Genomic DNA, 19,946 nt, shown 5'->3' with positions numbered 1-19,946 from the left:
CCCCCACCATCTTCACACTCACACCTGGTGCTGCTCTGAGACCCCCATCAAATGCCTTTGCCATTTTCATTCAAATTGCCAGCCCCGCAGTCCACTTCCCAGCCCCACAGTGCACCCCAAGAGGTGCCATCACAGGCGCAGGCAATATTCTACCATCGACGGGGTATTCAGGCGCAAGCTTGTAGCCCCCCTTCCCCACTCCACACATCCTGTTCTACTATTAGTGGCAATACCCAGCCCCTGCATCCTTGTCACAGGCCTACAGTGATCTCGGCGCAAGAACACTACACTGCCTTTACCAGCCCTAAGGTGGCTGTGATGTGTTAAGCTGCAATTAACACATTAACACACAAAATACCAGTGCCACAATTATGAAAATAGCAGGCCCAGTGATTTAGGCTCTTTCAGCTCATGACCCACAAGCTTTATTTTACCGTCTCTGTGCCAGCCCTGTAGTTCCCATGTTGTGCAGACCCGATCCCAGTCCCACAATGATGAGAAGACCAGGCCCAGTGATTCCAGCTCTTTCAGTTCTTGACCCACCAGCTTTATTTTACTGCCAGCTCTCTTCTTCCAGCTCTGTGTCCCATTCTGCGTTTAGTCCTCAGATCCACAGTGAGTATCCCTTGTAGCAGTGACTGTTTCTGCAGCACTGCAGTCCCCACCCCGTCCCCAGTGATTTCAGCTCCAGTCCCACAAGCTTTATTTAACTGCCAGCTCTTCTCTTGCACTTCCTGCTCCACATCTTCACAGTAGTGCCACACAATACTACTTGTGCTTCTCAGGACAGGATCTTTGTTTTAGCTCTAGTTCTTGAGCTCAGATCACAGCCCTTACAGCAATTTCAATTCCAACCATGCAGTTCACCTCCCCACTCCACAATCCCTATCCCAGCCCCACAGAGGTTTTACATCAAACCCTACCATATTTCTGTCTCCTCCAGCTCTGCTGACTCAGCTCCAGCTCCTCAGCTTCCTACTGGCTGCAGCTAAAAGCTGCTCATGCTTCTCACTGCACCTTGGGGCTGTTGATAAGGCCACAAATTAGTTACTGCCATCATTTCAATTTCAGTATCTCTAGAAGCTGTCCCATCCACCCACCCAGCCCTAAGTGGCAACCCTAAGTGGCATCCCAACTCTGGGGACACTGGAGGTCTGAAGCTCAACATCCACCCTCCCCCTCACCCTGGCTCTCAGCCCAGCACCTGCACAAAGGCCGCCTCACCTCCCCTCAGGCAGCTCCAGGGGCTGGGAACAGCCACTGGACTCCTGCCCCCCCATCCCAAAAGGCACTCTTGGGCTGGTTCTTGGGCCCTAGAACCCTCTGAGCCCCCACACCCTCAGCCCCTCGTTGGTACCACAGGGCAGGGGCTGGGAACCCCCAGGCATAACCTGCAGGCCCTGTGCTGCAGCTCTATGCCTTCCTCCCATGGCATTTATCTGGCCTCAGCATTTCCACCACTCCACATTGTTTTGGGCCTGACTCATGCCAAAATCATTATTCCACACCCTGGGGTTTTATGTCCTCACTGCTCTCACAACTGGTGTTTCAGCCCCAGTCCCACAACCCTTACCGAATTAACATGAGACATCCAGTAAAGAAAACAAATCAAACCAAAAAGATGTATTAAAACGGACAATACTTAAATAACACAATTAAGAAAGAAAAACGTTACAAGTAAAAACAAAATAAAGTAATAAAAATACAAAAAGCAAGCTTTACTCCTCGTATTCTGAACATTTCTTTAAATCCAGAAACCGCGAAGCGGCTACTTCCCAGCCCCCAGTGACAGCAGGCGGTGCCCCCCCCACCGCGCCACTCCAGGCCCCACACCAGCCGCCGGCTACCCGAGCCACGCAGGGCGCGGCAGAAAGAACTGGACACGGCCGGCCCCAGATACGGCCGCAGGCGTCGCGCCCGTGCTCACCGGCGCTCCCCGGATCAGCTGCCGCGGGGGTCCCGTCCTGCCGCAGCGCCGCTCCTCGGACCGCGCATCCGCAGCTCCCGTCGCTCCCAGCTTCACCGCCCAACTGACGCCGCTGCCGCCCCAACGCCCGCTATTTATGCCCCACGGGCGGACAGCCAGCCAATCACAACCCGAAGCAGCGCCTGCCGGCTCCACCAATCCCAGCCCGCCCATTCCCGCCGCGCTCGGATCCGCGACTCCCCGCGGTCCCCTCAAGCGCTGCTCCCGCCGCCGCCATTGCTGTGGCCGCGTCCGCCCGCTCCCCGCCGCCTGCCCGTTTCCCTGGACCAGAACCTGATCCCGACCAGGACCTGAACTGGAAGCTCCCGGCCGCCCTTCCCGTCCGCAACAGCGCCTGCCGAGGCAGCGGCAGCGGGGACGCTGCTCCGCCGGCTCCCAAAGCGGCGGTGGCGGGAGCGGCGCCTCAGACGTACGGGCGAGCGGGGCCAGTCTGAGGCGGCGAGCCGCGACTGAGCGGGCTGAGATTGGCGGGACCGCTTCCGGTTTGAAAGGGCGGCTGTGATTGGACAGGGCGGACGGAGAAAGGCGGGCCGTGATTGGCAGGCTTAGGAGCCGTCAGGCTGCGGCCCGTGGGAGCGTGGGGCGGAGCTCGGGCTGCCCGAAGGGCTCGCAGGCGGCGGCGGCGGTCCCGCTCGCGAAACCCCCCTCCCCTTCTCCGGCCCTCTCTCGTGTCCAAATCCCGGCGAAAAGACCCCCGCAGAGCCCCTACCGGAGCGCCCCATCGGCACTCGGGGCAGGAGGCGGAGAGGAGTGTAGCCCGGGAGGGGTTCCGGGTCGTCTTTGCGACAGCAGCGCGGACCAGGGAGCGGCGGCGATTTGGTGAGGAGAGGGCTCGGGAGCGGGGAGGGCGTGCAGCGCCCGCTGCGGGCTCTGGGTGCCTCTTCTACCGCAGTGCTTCCGCTTCTGTGGGGACTTGGCCTGCCGCGCCTGGCCGAGATCAGCACCCTGGCCAAAGTTAAGTGCCCGCGTCCCCCTGCCCGCCCTCCGCCTGCTGCGGGCCCGCTGCTCACCCTCGTCGTCGGCTGTTATAGATGATAAAACAATACTGGCTTTCACATTCATAGATTAGCTTTTTGCATTACAAGTATTTTGATGTGGTAAAACTTATACTTACTTTGAACTGCTTTGTATAGTGTAATATGCCAGTTTATGTATGCACTGTATATTTCATATGAATAGTAGCATGATAAATATATGGTAGGCTTTAGCAAAATGTTAAAATAGAAACTAAAATACTTCTGTGTAACTAACTCAGAAAATGGTGTAAAGCAATTATTCTGTTTCTTATAACTGCAGACTGCCCCTACCAAGTGATAAGATAATAGTGACACAACAAGAGCTTAAGCATCCAGGAAGGATTTATCGACTCTTACCAGTGTTATCAGGGAGTCTGAAGCAACAAGATAAAACTACAGGAAGAAATAAAATATGTAGACCTAATTTACAGAACGTTCTGCAGACAAGTCAGAGGTTAAAACCAAGCAAGAGAGTTCCTGGAACATCAAAAAGTCAAAGGAATGTTTGAATAATGTGTAAATTAATGAATATGCCTGTAACCTCAGCAATGTAACAGTATATAGTGAACATGTTTTTAAGCTACCTCTGTGCTCTTTGGCTGTGTGCTAAAAGCATCCCAGTGCTGGATTATTTTGTCCTTTTATCCTTCATTAAAATTTTAAAAATTATAAAGAGTGAACTCTGTTTATCACATCAGTGAAGCTTAAGCTGATCTGCATCCAGGTGTTTTGGGACCTGCTGGGGGAGGCCATCGAGGTAAGCGTGGGGCTACCGCAGTGGAGGCCAAGTATTTCAACACAATAGCATAATCAGCAACGTTAATTAATTTTGTATTCTTCATGCAAGCCTCAGCCTAAAGAACGCTACCAGCCTCTACTAGGATTAATAATACGCATAGTAAGTGTTACTAGTATTAATATTTAGGTAAGAACTGTTAGTGTTAACACTGGCAGTCAGTGTGTTAGCTGGTGTTTACTGTGAAGCTCTGCTCTCCCACAGTATGACAAGATCCTGAAGCTGTCCTCAGGTGCACAGTTAAGTGAGCACTGCTGTCCTTACCACGGTCCCCCAATGGAGCCACGCTCCAGAGACGGGCAGCAATGAATCTGCAGATGCCTTCCCAAGGTGACAGAGCTCGCCCTCCTTCCCATCTGCAGTCAGGGGATGTGAAGGCAACCATTGCTGTCCTCGGCTTCATCATCTCCAGTGCAGCCAAGCACAGTATAGACAATGAGTCTCTGTCAAGTGAGCTGCAGCAGCTGGGACTGCCCAAAGGCAGGGGAAGCCCTCAGGGTGGCACCATCAGCCAGACCTGCTGGGATGTTGCTGACAGTTCCCAGCCCTGCCTTCTTCACACCCAGATGGAGGGCAGGCTGCCTGCTGTGCTGTCCTCCATCACCTCCCTTCTGTACCATCAGTCCCTGGGGGCTCCTCAGGTGCTTTGGTGAGGTTTGGCAGCTGCAGGTCTGGTGTGAGCAGAGGGATTCTTCTCTTGTCTCCCCTCATGAGCAAAGCATGCCAGCCAGCTGTGCTGTTTTACATGTGACTGACCCACAAAATTCCAGGAGACTGAGGACTCGTAACAGGTGCAGGACAGGTTCAAAAGCAACTTGGGACAAAACCTCTGTCTTTGTCAGTCCAAAGGGACAGCAGAGCTCACATCTGCTCACAATAATCCTCTGGAGAGTGGAGCAGTGTTTGTATGGAAAGATGACTGGGGGTAAAATCAGTGGAAACTGAGAAGTTACATTTGTATCCTAACAGGAGCTATAATGGGACAGAAATTTTAGGGTAAAATACAGGTGCTGTTCCCAGGATGGAGCTGGGTTGGCATGCTCCACGATGATTCCCCGTACAACCATAAGGACCTGCTAAGGGAGGTGGAGTGGAGTGGGGCACCACAACCAGGCTCTGCCAAAATCTTTGCAGGGGCAGCAACTCCATGGTAATTTGAAGCTTATTAATTGCATAGCAAGGGCTATTTGGCATATGTAGGAACACTTTCCAACCTAGCGTTTGAAGACCAATTTAGAGGAGGCGCCTCTAAGTCGAAAGCCAGCCAGACCTTATGTTCTTAGCACCATTCATTTAGAAGAAATCCTGTGACATTTGCAAATTTAAGAGGTGACACCTCCATTCAGACCATGGCTCCTGGGTGCGAACAATGGCTCTTTTCAACAGCAAGGAAATCTGCATGCCCTAGTGTCTCCAGGTCACTTCACCTGAGAGTCCAGAGACCCAAATCCAGCCAGAGTCCTAGTTCCCAAAAAACTTCTGCTATAAGAAATCCTTCAAAGTGTGCAATTCTAGGAGTGGAAATCCTACAGGAAACATGAGGCTTCAGGCTGCAAATGAGATCTCTTTTCCACACAATGGAAAACTCAGCAAGCCCTTCTGGCAAGACCAGTTCACAGGAGGCCCACCATTCTCAAGGGCCAGGCTTGAGAGATCCGACTCCATGGAAGCTTTAATCTGAGAAAAATCCTGTGATGTTGGTACTTTTAAAAGGCAGAATGGCACATTTAGACCCTGGCTGATGCTTTGGAGACTGATTCTTTTACACAGTAAAAAATTATTTCATTCCAATTTCTGTAGGTCACTTTGGAAACAGCCCCTGAAACCCAAGACCAAGAAGAGCCATACTTCATGACAGCTGCCATCTGGGAGGAATCCTATGACATTTGTGATTCAAGAAATTGAACCCAAAATTTCAACAGCTGATATGCAGATGCAAAAGACTGCTGTTTTCCTGAGATAAGAAATACTCCAAACCTAACATTCTGAAGGAGTTCAGAATACACACCCAGGACTGCCATACCCCCCAAAGCGCTACCTCCTGGCAGATTGTCTCTATGGTAAACCCTGTCACACTAGAAATGTTAGGAAGCAGAATCCAAAATACAGCACAAGCACCTGTAAGGAAAAGGTACCTCTGTTCATGAGATAGAACCCTTTCTGTTCCCTTCAGTCCCTGCAGCTGTTCTGATGCTTTCAGGGCACTTGATTGGTTCATTTCTAGATAAAACTTATGTCTTTATTTTCAAAACTATTACCCATCTCTAGTCAGAGTTTCCTACATTCCTGTATACAAATAAGTGGATAGAGAGAGGGTTTCTTTCCAAATGAATTTAGAGATAAATTCCTTTTCTTTGCCAATACCTATAAAAATGAAAACCTTGAAAGGTTTTAGTATTCTACACCCACCCCTCCCTGTGAAATTTATGGCAGTTTTGGGTCCCTCTGGGAGACGACATCCAGCATGTCACGCTGGACTGTTCTAGAGAGTACTCTGCAAATATAAGCTTAGCAAAGTTTGAATTGACTTGCCCAGAGAAAAAACCTACAAGTGAACACCTACACCTGCCTACAAAGAGCTAACAAGCCCCTGGCAGCTGCCAGCATCAAAGCACAGCGGATGTTTCTAATACAGGGTAAGGATAACAACATCACCTTCTGTTCTCTCCAGCTTCTTTTCCCTGCAGTCATATTTTGCTTCTTATGGTTTTTTTAGTCTCTGTATCTTCTTGGACAGCACCGAGCCCGACGACAAGGATACGAGAGTCTTTCCCTGCCATAGGGAGAGAACCAGGAAAACAGTTAAAAAAAGAACAGGGCAGTTTGAAATTCATACTTGCAACGAGAAGCAGCGCCTAACCAACAGAACAAAAGTAAACAAAGCATGACACCTCCCTGGGGACAGAAGACTCATAAACTCTCCAGGATTTACAATTCTAGCGACCAAGCCCTTCAGGACAGCAGCCAAGTGTCCCATGGGGTGGTGCTGCACCAAAGAACGATCTGAGAAATTCCAAAGAGTGAAATGCACAATATTTTGCAAAGACAAAAAATCTTGCAAAATAACAAATATACAATAGATGTAACCTACAGGGCAAGAGTACAAGTGTTACTTTTGGGAGCTGGAACCATCCAGGTGAGCACCTGATAACTGGATCCTCACCAGAGTTTGAACCCTTCAGGACACAGAAGGGTTTTCCCCAGAAATTTCACAGACTGAGTTTTGATGGAAGCACGCTCGCCGGATCCTCAGAAACGTCACCCATTCTCCAGGCGTCTGGAGAGAACTGCAAATGGCTCTCACGTAGTTGGAGCTGGTTCTGTAAGGTCTCAGGGTGAATTTCACCAGATGCAACCAAATTGGGCCACTCCCAGTGGGACAGAAGGAACCCAAAGCTTGGGTAAGCAGAGCTGCAGCAAATACTGAGGAAACAAACATAACAGCGTAAAAAATAATAAACCATCCTTTTTTTTTTCTCTTGCTTTTGTTTTTTTTTTTCTTATTCAGATCAGCATAGCAATTAAAGAGAAGGTGAAAAACTCACCATTACTGAACATTTCATCATCTGTAGGCTGAGCATCCTTAGCACAGAGGACTCCAAAGTTAAAATTCACCGATCCCTGGGAAATAAAGCCAAATATCGTATCGTAAACAATCAAACAGCAGACATAAAAATTTGTTTCCTCTAAGGACTTTCAGGTATGTATGTATTTTTGCATTACACATTAGAACATACACTTTATACCATCACCTAATACATAATAATTTACCTTTAAATTTTGATAGTATAGCATGAATTTTTAACTTAAACTGGTGATCTATTATTATTAAGTTGGTGCATAAAGTTATTTCTGCTGTCACGTTCAAAAAAACATTAATTTTTTTTAACTGTAATGAGCAATTGATTTCAAAGTCATCACAAGCCCATCAAAATACAAAGCTGGGTTCACCGGATGGGTCTGTGAGCTAGAAGAAGTTAGGCTTGTACTTCCCTCTTGTTCTTCCAGAACCAATAAATCCTGTCAACAAAACCAGGATTTTTAGCCCGCTGCTGTGAAAGATCCTACAAGGCTGATGGTTTGATTTGTGTTTAGAAGTTTTGATTTGAAATGGCCAGTCCAATGGATAAAGACAGTTTAAGTAGTATTACATTACTATTATTATTATGTCTATTATTATTTTTGCTAGTACTACTACTATTATTATCACCTGCTACTGGAAGAAACAAACCAGTAGTACCTATACTTAATTACTTTTATTTCCAGGAAATAATAAAGAAAAAGAACCAAACCAAAAAAAGTCACTTCCTACCTTTTATATCAAGGGATGAAACATTTCTCTTGGGCTCTTCTCCAATTTATCAAGACTCATAGCACTGAAAGGCAAACAAAACAGTGCTTTATAGAAGGTCAAGTGCACGTTTCAAGGCTGAACCACCAACTGATTGCAGTGACAGCAGTTACAAAATGAATCCTTCCAAGGGCCTCTCTTAAATGGAATGTTCTGTGGAACTGCCATTTCTTTCCCAAAACACTAACTTCCAACACTTCCTAAACTTATTTTGTATTTTAAAAATAGAAATTAGTAAGACTCTGTGTGGAGGTCAGGTTTATTTCCTTCTAACGCACAGAGCTCTGTTCCATCACCCTTCACTTTGGCTCTACACAGAATCATGGTGAGCTTTTTAGGAGGGCTCAATAATCAATTCTATTTCTCTCTTTTCCTAGTTCTCTCTCTTCTTCAATAATTCAAGGCAAGTCAAATGAAAAATGACAAGTTCAGCATCAGAGTCACACTTTTTCCCTTTCTCTGGTCAAGAACAGGCTCTAAATCCACTTATTGCTGCCTTCAACGATTCAGACTTGCAAAACCATTCTTACATGTTTTACAGGTTTATCATAAAACCCACAGAACGCAAGCTCTGAATTACAGGAAAAGGTAATTCACAGGCAAATATCTAAACTGATTACTTATTTGAAAACACATACCTTAATTCAGATTTCACCCAGAATGTTTTTGTGGGACTCTAAGGGAGACATATTTTATGAGTACCCTGTAAACGAGAAAAGCTAGCATACATTACAGGACATACCCACTTTTTCTGCTTATTCAAATAGAATTATTAATAAAAACAATTAAGTTAAAAAAGAAGGAAGAAAACCAAGGTAATTTTACTCAGCTATATTTACTGCCGATTTAGAGGAAAAAAAAAAAAGTCACGGGTGCTGCAAAGAAAAAAAAAGTGAACCATAAACGCTTACAGTAGAATTTTAAAACAAGTGCTTGGATGAAAGAATCCCATGGTACGTGAAGTAGAAAAAAAGTGAAACCACTATCAGACCTGCCTATTTTCTCACCAGTGTACAAGAAAATCCTAAAAGCAGTATAAAGTCGCTGCCTAAAACCGGTCATGGGATGTAACCAAGAAAAATTTAGGCATTTGTTAATCTAGACAGAAACCTTTTTGCAGTCAGAATCCTCTCCCTAACCTCACATTCTTACAAGTCCTAATCTGCCATAATAGATCCTGGCGGGGCATAGCCGTCCATACAGCTCAGAACAAGACCTGACAAGACACCTGACTGGATGCTTCCAAAGAGAAAAGAGAGTCTGATGCCTGCCTGAGCTCCCGAGTCAAAAGTTCTGTGGCCTGGGTGCCAGGCCAAGGAATGCAGAGATCACAGATACTAACAATGATGCCAAGGTTTCTGACAGGCCCCTCAAAGGGTTAAGGTAAAAAAAAACATGAGATACACAAACAACACATAATGCCCAATAGACAAGTGACACGAGACACACCGGGACTGCTCTGCCCTGCACACCGCAGCACTGTGATCAAAAGTGAGACTTGGCTTTTATGGGGCCTAAGGGGCCACTTCATGAACACCCCCCACCTCCAAATTGGACTCAGAAACCCCTCCCAGTAATTCCCAAACCAGCACCCTGCTTTCATCCCCTCTGTGTGTCATAGCCCTCTACTTATCTCTCAGACTTCTGGGGATGCTGGTCTCAGGTGCAAAGAAAGGCCACCTCGTCAGCTGGGAAGGTCCTGCTGGCACCACACTAGTGTCTCTCAGACAGCTGTATTAAAGAAAACCAAACATCAGTGCCTGATCTTGGCACCACATTGCCCAAAACCCCACCACCCTGCTACTCACCGTGCTCCTAAGTAGGCCAGCACCTCCTAACCCTGACCCTCTGCTATGGATGCAATGCATCTGCACCTGAAAGAAAGTTAGAACATATGTCAAACACCTCCAGGATAACACTGAAGCTGTAAACACCTTATGTCATTCTAGAAATATCATCTAGAGCCCAAGTACAGCCCACATTACTAATTTCAACTCCCCAGGCTTGTCCTATTGCAGCAGGCCATGTGGCAGGGCAGAACAGCTCCAGCACCAATGTGTGCAGGCACCCGTGACACAGAACGTGACAAACAAGGGGACATCAAACACGACACATCATGCTTGTGGTGAGGGGAGAAGGCAAAAGGGACCCCAAAGACACATTAGGGAACACGGCACACCGGACAACACGACACAGACCAGAGCTGTTCTGCACTGCCCGCCTGAAAGCTGCCATCAAAAGTAGAGCCTCTCCCTTTAGCTGTCCTAAGAGGCCCTTGGACAAGATTGCTTTTCCCGCTGCCAATTTTTAAATCTGTCCCAGGGATTACCAACCTGCTACACTCCCATCTCCAGGCCGTGGCCCCCGACTTATCTTTTGGATGATCGGTGATGGGAATCCACGTTGCACCTGCAATGAGTCTGCCTCGGAGGGCCCCATGATCACCTGTTAGCCTCTGGTCAGCTACAATAAAGAAAACCAAAACCAAAGTATGAGTCCAGAGTTATGTGGGCCAAATCCCAGCAAGTCAGCTACTTGCCCTCTCTTGAGTGTGCCTGGCTCCCTCAGGCTCCAGCTTCATCCTGATTCCAAGGCTGTGGCCTTCATTAGGGGTGGCACCTGGGCTAGACAAAGGCAAAGTTAAATGGCATTGCTGTGAGTGCAGTGGATGACCTTGTGTGCTGTAAGACATGGGAATGCCTCTGCTATGCTTCTGAGAAGCCTTGTATCTCAAATAGACACGATTTCTCTGCCTCAAATAGACAAAATTTATCTGCCCTCACCGCCCCCCCCCCCCCCCCCCCCAATAACTCCTAACTGGATACCTGCTCACCCTCCCTCTCCCAGTCACAATCCTCAATTCATCTGAATCCTCAATCTCAAGCATCATCCATGACACTGGGTAGATCCCCTTTGTGACATGACAAATCTGCTGAAAGCAGTGTTATGCTTGACACAAACTGGAATTTTAGGGAGTTGCACTCCTCAAAAAACAACCAAAAAACCAACAACAGAAACACACCTCCCCCCCAAACAAACCTGCCCCCAAAACAAACTCCCCCAAAACAAACCTAAAAAAATCCACACCAAAAAAACCCAAAAAAACAACCAAAAAACAAGACCACCCCCACAAAAACAAGAAAAAAACCCCCAAGAACAACACCAGAATATGCAAATGAGCTTTACCCCCCTAAACACAAAACTCAAAATCATGAACTCAAATACTCCCTGTTTCCATGCTGTTTTCTTCACAGTATCCTCAAAGCCTCTGTTGCTTTAGATGTCCAGAAACACCTGCTGGAAACAAGCTCAGAAAAGCTAAAAGAGCCTCTTCACTGAAATGAGAGGAGAGCTCTTACCCCAGCACATCCCAGAGAGGGAATGAAGCCCCTCAGCCAAGGCTGGGGTTAATATACCCCTGATTGTGCCCCGCCTCTCGTTCCCATGCCACCCGGGAAAAGGGAGGGGGCGAATCCCACCGGGTATAAAAGCCCTCAGAGCAGCTGCAGCTGTTTGGCCCCTCTGACTCAAATTCAAGGGGAGTAAAGGGCTTGTTGCAGGGGAAAAATACTCAGGGAAATAACAGCACTTTTTTTTCTGCTACAACTTCTTGGAGCAAAAGGGCAAAAAAATGCTAAAAAATAAAACTTTCTGTTTAGGCAGCATAACTAGATAAATTGGGTAATTTGATGTTAACTTAGATAATTGTTCCTTAGTGGCTACTGAATAGTACTTCATGTGTGACTAAGCTGGGTGGAGAAGAATCCTAATGATATGAATAGTCTAAGTCTCCTTGGAACCTCTAATTTAGGCCATCTACATGACAAGTATAAATAAGGGAAATAAAAGCCTCCCAGGCAGTGTAAGGGCTAGGTGCATGCCAGGTTCACCCTTCTCTGAGATATTTGGTCCTACAGTACAGAAAGAAGTGCCCTGAAATGTAGTTTTAAACCCTTAAAATGCTGAAAAAGGCAGTGAACCCCTTAAAAAGAGGAAATGGGGCAGTTACCTCTACTGAAACTCATACAATGGCAAATAAATAGCTTCTACCCTTTAATTTACTCTCCTTAAGTATTGGGAAAAGAGGGGTTTTCCTTACTTTAAATGTCTCCAGTGATGAAAAAAGAGGGATTTTTCCTTCAGTTCAAACCCTTAGGATGGAAGGATAGCTGGCCTTCTCCCTCAATTTGGGCCTCAGGACAACAAAAAGGGGGTGGCTACCCTTAATTCAAACCCAAAAGAAACACTGTCAAGGTTTTTCCCTTCTATTTAAACTGGAAAATAATGGAAAATGGGAACTCCCCATCAATTAACACCCCTAACAGCATAGAAAAGGCAGAGATTCTTTCAATTGAGACCATTAAAATTCCAGGGGAAGCAGAGTCCCTCCCAGTTTGAACACAAAAAGTAATGGAAAATGAAGCTTTTTCCCTTTTTTCTAAACCCTTTTTCTCCTAATAATCCCTCTCCTTTCTGGGAGTGCTCTGGAGGGTCTGGGGGCTTTGGAGAGGGACTGACACAGGTTGCTGTCTGGTCTCGCTGTTAGGGTTGCTGTGCTGCCGTTGGGGGAAAAGGCTGTTTTTAGGGGGGGCTGGTCAGGCTGAGGTTAGGGCTGGGGTGAGGGGTGAAACAGCTGTACCCTGTACCCCTGATCTCCACTGGACTGTCCAGCCCTCAAGCCCTCTCCCTTTACCCCTCAACCCGTCCCTCTGCCCCCCAGCCCTCAGCTCCTGTGTGTCACCCTTAACCCCCCTGAGAGTCGGTTTGGTACCTTGAAATTGGGTTTCCTATTATTTTGAAACTAGGTTGTTCTGGTATTTTGAAATGCAGTTTTTTATAGGCTGGTTTGCTTGGTATTTTTGTAGGTCAAGTTCTTAGTATTTTTTTTGGCTGGGAGTTTGGTATTTTTGTAGGCTGGGCTTTTAACATTGTTGTAAACTGTGGGTTTATTATTTGAAAACCTGTGATTGGCAGGGGTTTGGTGCACCCAAGTTCAGTCTCCTGGTTTCATTTAGCTTCTTCCACTACAAGTAACCTAGCAGGGGATCTATTAAATTGCAGGATATACTATGTGACGCTTCCTGAAATACATACAAATTCCAGCTGCAGCAAAGCCCACCACCACATTTAGAAACCCTTCAGCAAAATGGTTGGAAAAGCAAAGCTGATGTCTAGTGACCTGGAGCTCCAGAGGATTGAGGGAAGCATGGGGAATGAGCAGACAGTGAACAGTTTCCACTGCTTTTCCTTCCAACTGCTACTGCAAGTGTAGCTTCCCTGCAATTTCATGTCCAGTGTGTCTCTTCCAAGCTCAACAGATGAACAATTGAGTACTCCAGGACTGGAGAGAGGGTGTTATCTGCTACTTGGCTACAGCTCCAAGAGGAATCTGTAACATACTGATGTTTAGAGTAAAGGCCTAAAATCTGTGTCTTCATGACTGAAGAGAAAGAAATGCAATGGGAATCAATCAAACGAACTTCACATCTCCCACAGCCCCAGCAACCTCTGCTTCGCTTGACTGGCAGAGGTGGGATGGGGAGCTGCTCTGAACAACAGAGGCAGCTTCACTCAGCAGACGGAGCTGTATGCCTGAGATTTTTTGCTTGTATGTTTCTAAAGGCTATTTAGTGATTTACTGGGATGTTTCATTGAGTCATGACCCATAAAATCATGTAATAGCACACCTGTGAGTGCTTGGGACTATTCAAAAATGCAAATAGCAGAGGGAAACTCAAGATGATCCCCTCTTTCAGTCAGGATGCAATTGTGCACTTATCCTGCCTTTCCTGCTGTGCCACAGAGGGCTTTGTGTTACACCTAGCACCAGGGCCACTGGAGCAGCTTTGGGTCCTGCAGTGACACTGTCTGCTCCATGTCTCCTTGAGAAGCTGGCCTCGGCAGGGCAGCAAAAGACATTTGTGCGGGAGCTTTGCAGAAGCAGGGCAGAGAAGACTGTGTCCTAGTGGTCTCCACCCATGACAACAGCACTTTGACAACAGCAGACTTGAGGGCCCTGGCTTCTTTGACATCTCATCCAAGTTTTCACTCACCATTTTCAAGGACTCTCAAATGCCCAGATCATACCATAGAAAATTGATAAACAGTGAGGAATAAATACAAACAGGTGCATCCTAAGGCAGCACTTGACCCTGGCTTCTGCCATTCCAAACTCCTGTCAGGGGCATCAAAAGGAATTTGAGCTGACTGCACAGGATCTTCCCTGCTCCGGCCCATCGTGTGCAGCACGGCCAGGTATGGCAGAGTCACAAACAAATGCAATCTTGATTCCTTCCAAAACATAAGGCCAACCCGACACAGGATTTCTGTGAGACCAGGAATTTGTGTGCACAGATTAGTCTGGGGCAGTGGTTGTAACTGCATCTCATTTGGCTGCACTACCCTCATCCACAGGGAAGGCTGCTATGAGCCTCAGCCGACAGTACCTTGCTGCAGATATCAGGCTTGATCTGGCACAGGACTGGGAGATCTCCATGTAGGCGGCCAAGGTTTATTAGAGAAATTGTTAAATTACAATGACTTGAATACAAAGATAAGCTGCAGCACCTTCTGAAAGGCAAAGGTGTTTCTGACGCATAGAAACTGATACAGGTTACCCAGACACCAGTGACTACAGCAGGCTTGACAGTAAATAATGATCACCTTGCAGTTAATCTTAGTGGAGTCATGGTTTCTTCTAGTGTACATCCAATGGGATGTGTACATCGTCTCAGCACACAACTACTACCTCCTGCCAGCTGCCTTTCTGTCGCCATCTATCGCAGCAGCATCTCTTCTGTCCCCACTCCATCCCGGGAGCTCTCCCCTCCCTTGTTTGCTGTGTTTAAACATCCAGAGCAACACATCTCTAAGAAGCATTTCTAAATTCAATATAAGGCTGCTCTTATCTTTAACTGGATGGGGGAATAAGAAGATGCAGAACTCAACTCTGTTATTAGACCTTTAAACTCAAATTAAGAAGAAAGAAAATCCCCAAACAAAATCACCGTTCATTTCTCATGGAGAATTCAAACCCTTCACTAGCATGTTCTTAGGAATGTTTTTTTTTCTGCTTGCAACAGTTAGTAATCACGGAGCTGTATCCCGGAGCACCATGGTGTTGTCCTGCTGGTGAGATGAGCCGTCAGAGGGCCACACAGACCAGTGCTGCTGTCCACACAGCCAGCACGAAGCTGGCAGTCAGTCTCTCAGGTATGGGGTGAGGGCACAGGGATGGGGTGCCTGAGGTGCAGGAGCAGACCTCGTAACGGTTCTTCGAGCGGCTCTCGTTGTGCTGTCCTGGCCTGGAGCGTGCCCCAGTCCTGCTGCTCCCGGCTGCCTCAGGGGCATCAGCCTGCATGTCACTGCACACCAGCCAGTCCCTAGCGATGGACTGTGGGTACCCGGGTTGCACCTCCAGATCACTGTCCAGCACCTTCCAGTACTCCTTGCCCTTGAAGAAGTAACTTGCACCTGCAAAGAGACCAAAACCCAAACATGAGGTGAGTGGCGGTGGATGGCATCCCAGAGAAAGGTCAAAGGAGCACTTGGAGCAGCAGAGGAGCGTTCCCACCCCAGCTGAGGCCCGGGGAGCAGAGGCGCATGAGATATCACTGCTTGTTGTCAATATCCCCTCTCGCTGCAGGAGGGATGCTCCAGAAGGGAAGGTAACTCTGTGCCTGCACAGGATCTCTCACCTCAGCCAGGAGCCACCAGCAGTTGGAGGTGGATGGTGAGCTGTTGCTTCTTCTGTGGTGAGTCCCGGAGCAGCTATGCGTGTGTAGGGTCGAGGCCCTGTGAACCCACAGCTGGACACATCATGCACTACTCTCCTTCTTGTAATCGGGCATGGTAAAGCTGGAGACCCCACTATTCATTAATGAACTGAGGTGTGTGCTGCTGACCCTGGGCTCAGAAAAATAACCGGAGCTTGACAGAGCCCTGGGAACCTTCTGCTTTCAGGTGCACGTTTTCCGCTCTGAACTGGGAGGCTGTGAATTCTCTAAGCAGGCCCCATGCTCAGGAGGACTCCTACCTATGGGAATGTGACTCTCAATGGCTTTGGAAATTCAGCTTGAAAAGTCTCTGGAAGTAGCCTTCCTCTCTGCCTGGTTTAATGATTGCTACTACACTGTTAGGTCACCAGTAAATAAACCCTGGAAGTACCACCTTGTTGTGAGCGAATAGCTGATTGTGACAAAATTTTTGTGGTCTTTTCAGGGGAAAGAAACAATTGAGAAATCTCATCAGAAAATAAGTTGTAACTCTGGGTAAACATCTTTAAAAGTATTTTCTGTCTGCATCCTCATATATGCACCTAAAAATCCAATGACAACAAGACCAGCAAGGACCAAATCAGCCCATAATAGGATAAAAATCACTGCAAAACAGTGATATCACATGTCAACTGTGTTCTTTTAATGAAGTGCAATAATTATCCCCCCACCTTATTTTTGGTGCCTGTTTAAAATTACAAAGTCCTCTGGTGAGCAGTATGGGGAACTCTGGCTGGAATCACACCTCTCTCTTCAGCTTCCAGTCACCAGGAACATCCCATCAGGGGCTCAGTGTTTGTGTTGGCAGGCAGGGTAGAAGGGAGTACAGCTCAATAGAGCACTGATTTTCTTTGTTGTGCTTTTTTAAACTGCCATATGGACTCACCATCTGACCACCTCATGGCATCATCTAAAGGGTTAGGTATTCCCTTCCACGGGACGGCCTCTGAAGGATAGCCGGGATCCATCCTCCGCTCATGGTCATCGTAGCACCAGTAGAGATTGTCCTTAAAGAAATAAGTCTTGTCATTGTGAGCCCAGGAGAAAGCAGCGTCGATTCCTCCCGGGGGCAGGCCAAAGTCCGAAATGGGGCGTGGGTACCCTTCTTCCACATTGTTATCTTTGAAGACCCAGTATCTGTCTCCTGTGGAAAGGAAACAAGCACAGAATAAAATCATATTCATTGCACAGCCTAAACCAGTATTTCCCCACAGATGAGCTGAGCTAATGTTTCGTTATCTACTGTGGTGACAAAGTCTCGGGGCTGAGCTCTGGGCATTTAAGGATGGGAATAGGAAGGGGTCAGCCCATTGGGGAACGTCTGGCTTTGAACAGCTGCTTCTTTGTGTCAGGCTGTCCATGCACATAGCCCCTCTTTGCTGCTGAAAGCATGACTGTCCCAGGATATGAACACACTGACAGCATCAATAGATCTGTCACTTTTATGTATTTGATGGAGGCATTTGGTTTTCTGCCCCTTGGATTTCTGCCTGATATCCAAAGAAACAAAGCAGCTTTTGTGGGCAAACTGGGCATTTTCTGCAGACTATTTGGCTCCTGAGAAGCCAAGTGTGGTCCACTTTGGAGGAGAAATCACCACTTTCTAAGGCCAGATGGGCCAAGAGACCTGTGCATTATGAGGATGCACAGGGACTGGATACATCCCATACGAGCAGCTCAGTGGTCTTCAAAGGTCTTACATAGCTGCCCCCTTGGCCTGACCTTGGGAAGGATGGAACAAGCAAATTAACCCAAATGTCTCAATTTCTTCATAGCTCTCTAACCACTGGAATAGTCTTCTTTTACAACACCTATTTAGGAGCCTGCAGTGCCCTTTTGGGTATTGCATAGCCTATTTTAAGGATCAGAATTTTTCCTCCCTTGGTTTTCTAGAATATCTGAAGGGGCCCTTAAATGCATGCCCATCTATCAGCAGCAGGACCTTAGAGGTCAAGGTAATTTGTGTTCTTTGATTTCAGTCCAGGGATCAATGAAATAGAGCTGGAGGGAGAGAATGAGTCGTATTTTATAGCTGGAAAGAAAATTCTGAGTTTGTGTTGGGAACTAGGCAGGACTAACACACAGAGAGAATGCATGTCTTGGAACAAGTTGCCAGCCGTGGCACATCTGGAATTTCAGCCTCCTTGGCAGCTGAGAGGAGCCCCTGGACCTGTGCTCTTGGTTGGTTGTCTGTTCATCCCCAGCAGAGAGAGAAGGAAGTGACTGAGGACTGCTGTGGTCTGCAGACCTGACTGGGAGGGTCTAGAGCCAGGCATAAGGGGTGGCACACCCCTTAAGCTGGCCCCATTTCCTCTGGGAAAGCAGAGCAGAGCAGGCTGCCTGAGGCAGCTGAACACACGTGGCAGAGCCTTCCATATGCTGTTCCATGAAGAGATGTGGGGCTCAGCATGGCTCTGCTCTCAGCTGCAGCAGTCCAGGAGGGTGTCAGCTGCACTTGGAAAGACCTTCTGCAAGCCTAGGGCCAGAGAGATGAGCCATCTCTCTGGCCTAGCTGGGGGAACTGAAAGCAAATGATTGCTTCCAGAAGTGCTTGGTTCAGCACTTCTCAAACCGATAATTGCGCCATGTTTCAAGCAGAACGGTTGGGAGACAAAAAGTAGTTTCCAAACGGGAAGAATGGAGAGCTGGAATGTGTTTAGCACTTCAAGTGCACAACCTTGGTGAAACAAGAGTCTTGCCAGGGCCTTGGGTGCCATTGAGTGCATGGGTGGTGTCTAACCAGCACAAGTAGATGGTCTGTGGGGGACTCAGACATTTGTATAGAAACCAAGAGGTAAACTGTTCCTCCAGCTCTTCTGAAATAAAAGCTTGCAAGTTTTTTTAAATTAAAAGAGAGAATTATACTACTAATTTTAAGAAAAAAACACAGTAACAGAAATATAATTATTAAAGCCAAAGGTCTTCAGTTTCATTTTTATTTCCTCTCTGACTAATTTCTTTTCTCAGCAACACATACTGAAAAGAGAAAAGGTCAAAGGAGGAACACACCACCTTTGAGCATGTGCAGGGGTGGTTTTTGCTTGTGTTTCATTCTTGAAAAGCTCTTGAAAAGATTTATGCTACATTTGGCTGAACTTTATCTAATATGACATTTCCCTCAGTTTCTGGGGAACGTGACCATTAACTTTTGCTTGCCCTCCCTGCCAGCACATTTCTTCTGGCCTTGCTCATGGACAACAGGATTCAGACTGGCACTTGAGATGCTTAACATGTGGCACTGGTGTCTCCTGCCTAGCAACACATTCTATACCTCCAGCACCATGTTTGCTCTCACCTTTGAAGAAGACAATCTTGTGGTCGCTGATTCTCTCGTAGACTGCATCTAGGCTCTCCAGGTTGAGCGGCAAGCCCCGCCAGAAACGGTGAATCTGAGCCGGCTGGAGGGAGACCAAGTGCTTATTGCGAGTCAGTCTCCAGAAGTACTTGCCTGGAGGGACAGACTGGACATTACTGAACCACACTCAACCCCACCTTCCCTGGGGGGTGAGTGTCAGGTGGGTAGCAGCAGCAGGAAGCAAAGCGTGTGAGATGGGAGCCATGATTTAGAGCCATCCTGCTTTCCAGCAGCAGCTGTGACTGCTTTCTTTTTCTAGCAGTCATTAGAAGAAATCCCTTTCTTTTTTGGATGAAATTAATCCTCTGGACATTGTGCTGGAGCTGTTATACTCCTGGCCACAGCGTGGCTGCTGAGCTGGGGCAGGAGAGAGGAGCCTTCCGTCTCCTCCCTCCCTCTCTGCTCAGGACCTCCTGCAAGCTGGTGGGACCAGGCACCGACAGCCTTAAGCAAGAACTTCCAAAAAAACATCCCCATTCCTCCTCTCCTGAAGCAGCCACAACTTCCTGCACACAGTCCAGCTGCTTTTATGTTTGGAAATGTCTGGTATGTTACAGTGAAACACAGAAATACCAGATGGGTTGTTTTGTAATGAAGAAAAGGATTGAGAAAATAAAGGAGGAGGACAACATCTGAATAGATCTGGAAGGCTTGTGGTGGGGAAGG

At 47.4% G+C, this 19,946-nt stretch overlaps 1 protein-coding gene and 1 long non-coding RNA gene across 4 annotated transcripts in view; one reads left to right on the top strand and one right to left on the bottom strand.

Annotated features, from left to right (window-relative positions):
* The first annotated feature begins 2,381 nt into the window (after positions 1-2,381).
* On the top strand, positions 2,382-9,434 carry LOC134427447 (uncharacterized). 2 transcript variants are annotated; one of them, XR_010030169.1, is made up of 3 exons: positions 2,382-2,806; positions 5,600-7,499; positions 9,325-9,434. It is a non-coding gene; the product is annotated as an uncharacterized LOC134427447 (long non-coding RNA). The 2 variants fall into 2 exon arrangements; XR_010030170.1 differs by lacking the exons at positions 5,600-7,499; positions 9,325-9,434 and adding an exon at positions 3,284-3,676.
* A 5,207-nt stretch (positions 9,435-14,641) lies between these two features.
* The window catches only part of MMP17 (matrix metallopeptidase 17), a 49,437-nt gene continuing 44,132 nt past the window's right edge, over positions 14,642-19,946 (bottom strand). For both annotated transcript variants that reach the window (XM_063173280.1, XM_063173281.1), the window contains 3 exons: positions 19,221-19,373; positions 16,812-17,069; positions 14,642-15,623 (listed from right to left, as the gene is read on the bottom strand). In XM_063173280.1, the coding sequence (XP_063029350.1) occupies positions 15,295-15,623; positions 16,812-17,069; positions 19,221-19,373 (740 nt within the window). In that variant the 3' untranslated portion in view covers positions 14,642-15,294. The remainder of the gene's footprint in view (positions 15,624-16,811; positions 17,070-19,220; positions 19,374-19,946) is intronic.

Source organism: Melospiza melodia, chromosome 20 (assembly GCF_035770615.1).
Source record: "Melospiza melodia melodia isolate bMelMel2 chromosome 20, bMelMel2.pri, whole genome shotgun sequence".
Classification (NCBI taxonomy): domain Eukaryota; kingdom Metazoa; phylum Chordata; class Aves; order Passeriformes; family Passerellidae; genus Melospiza; species Melospiza melodia.
Note: the sequence above shows the minus strand (reverse complement) of the source record. Positions and strands in the feature narration are given on the sequence as shown.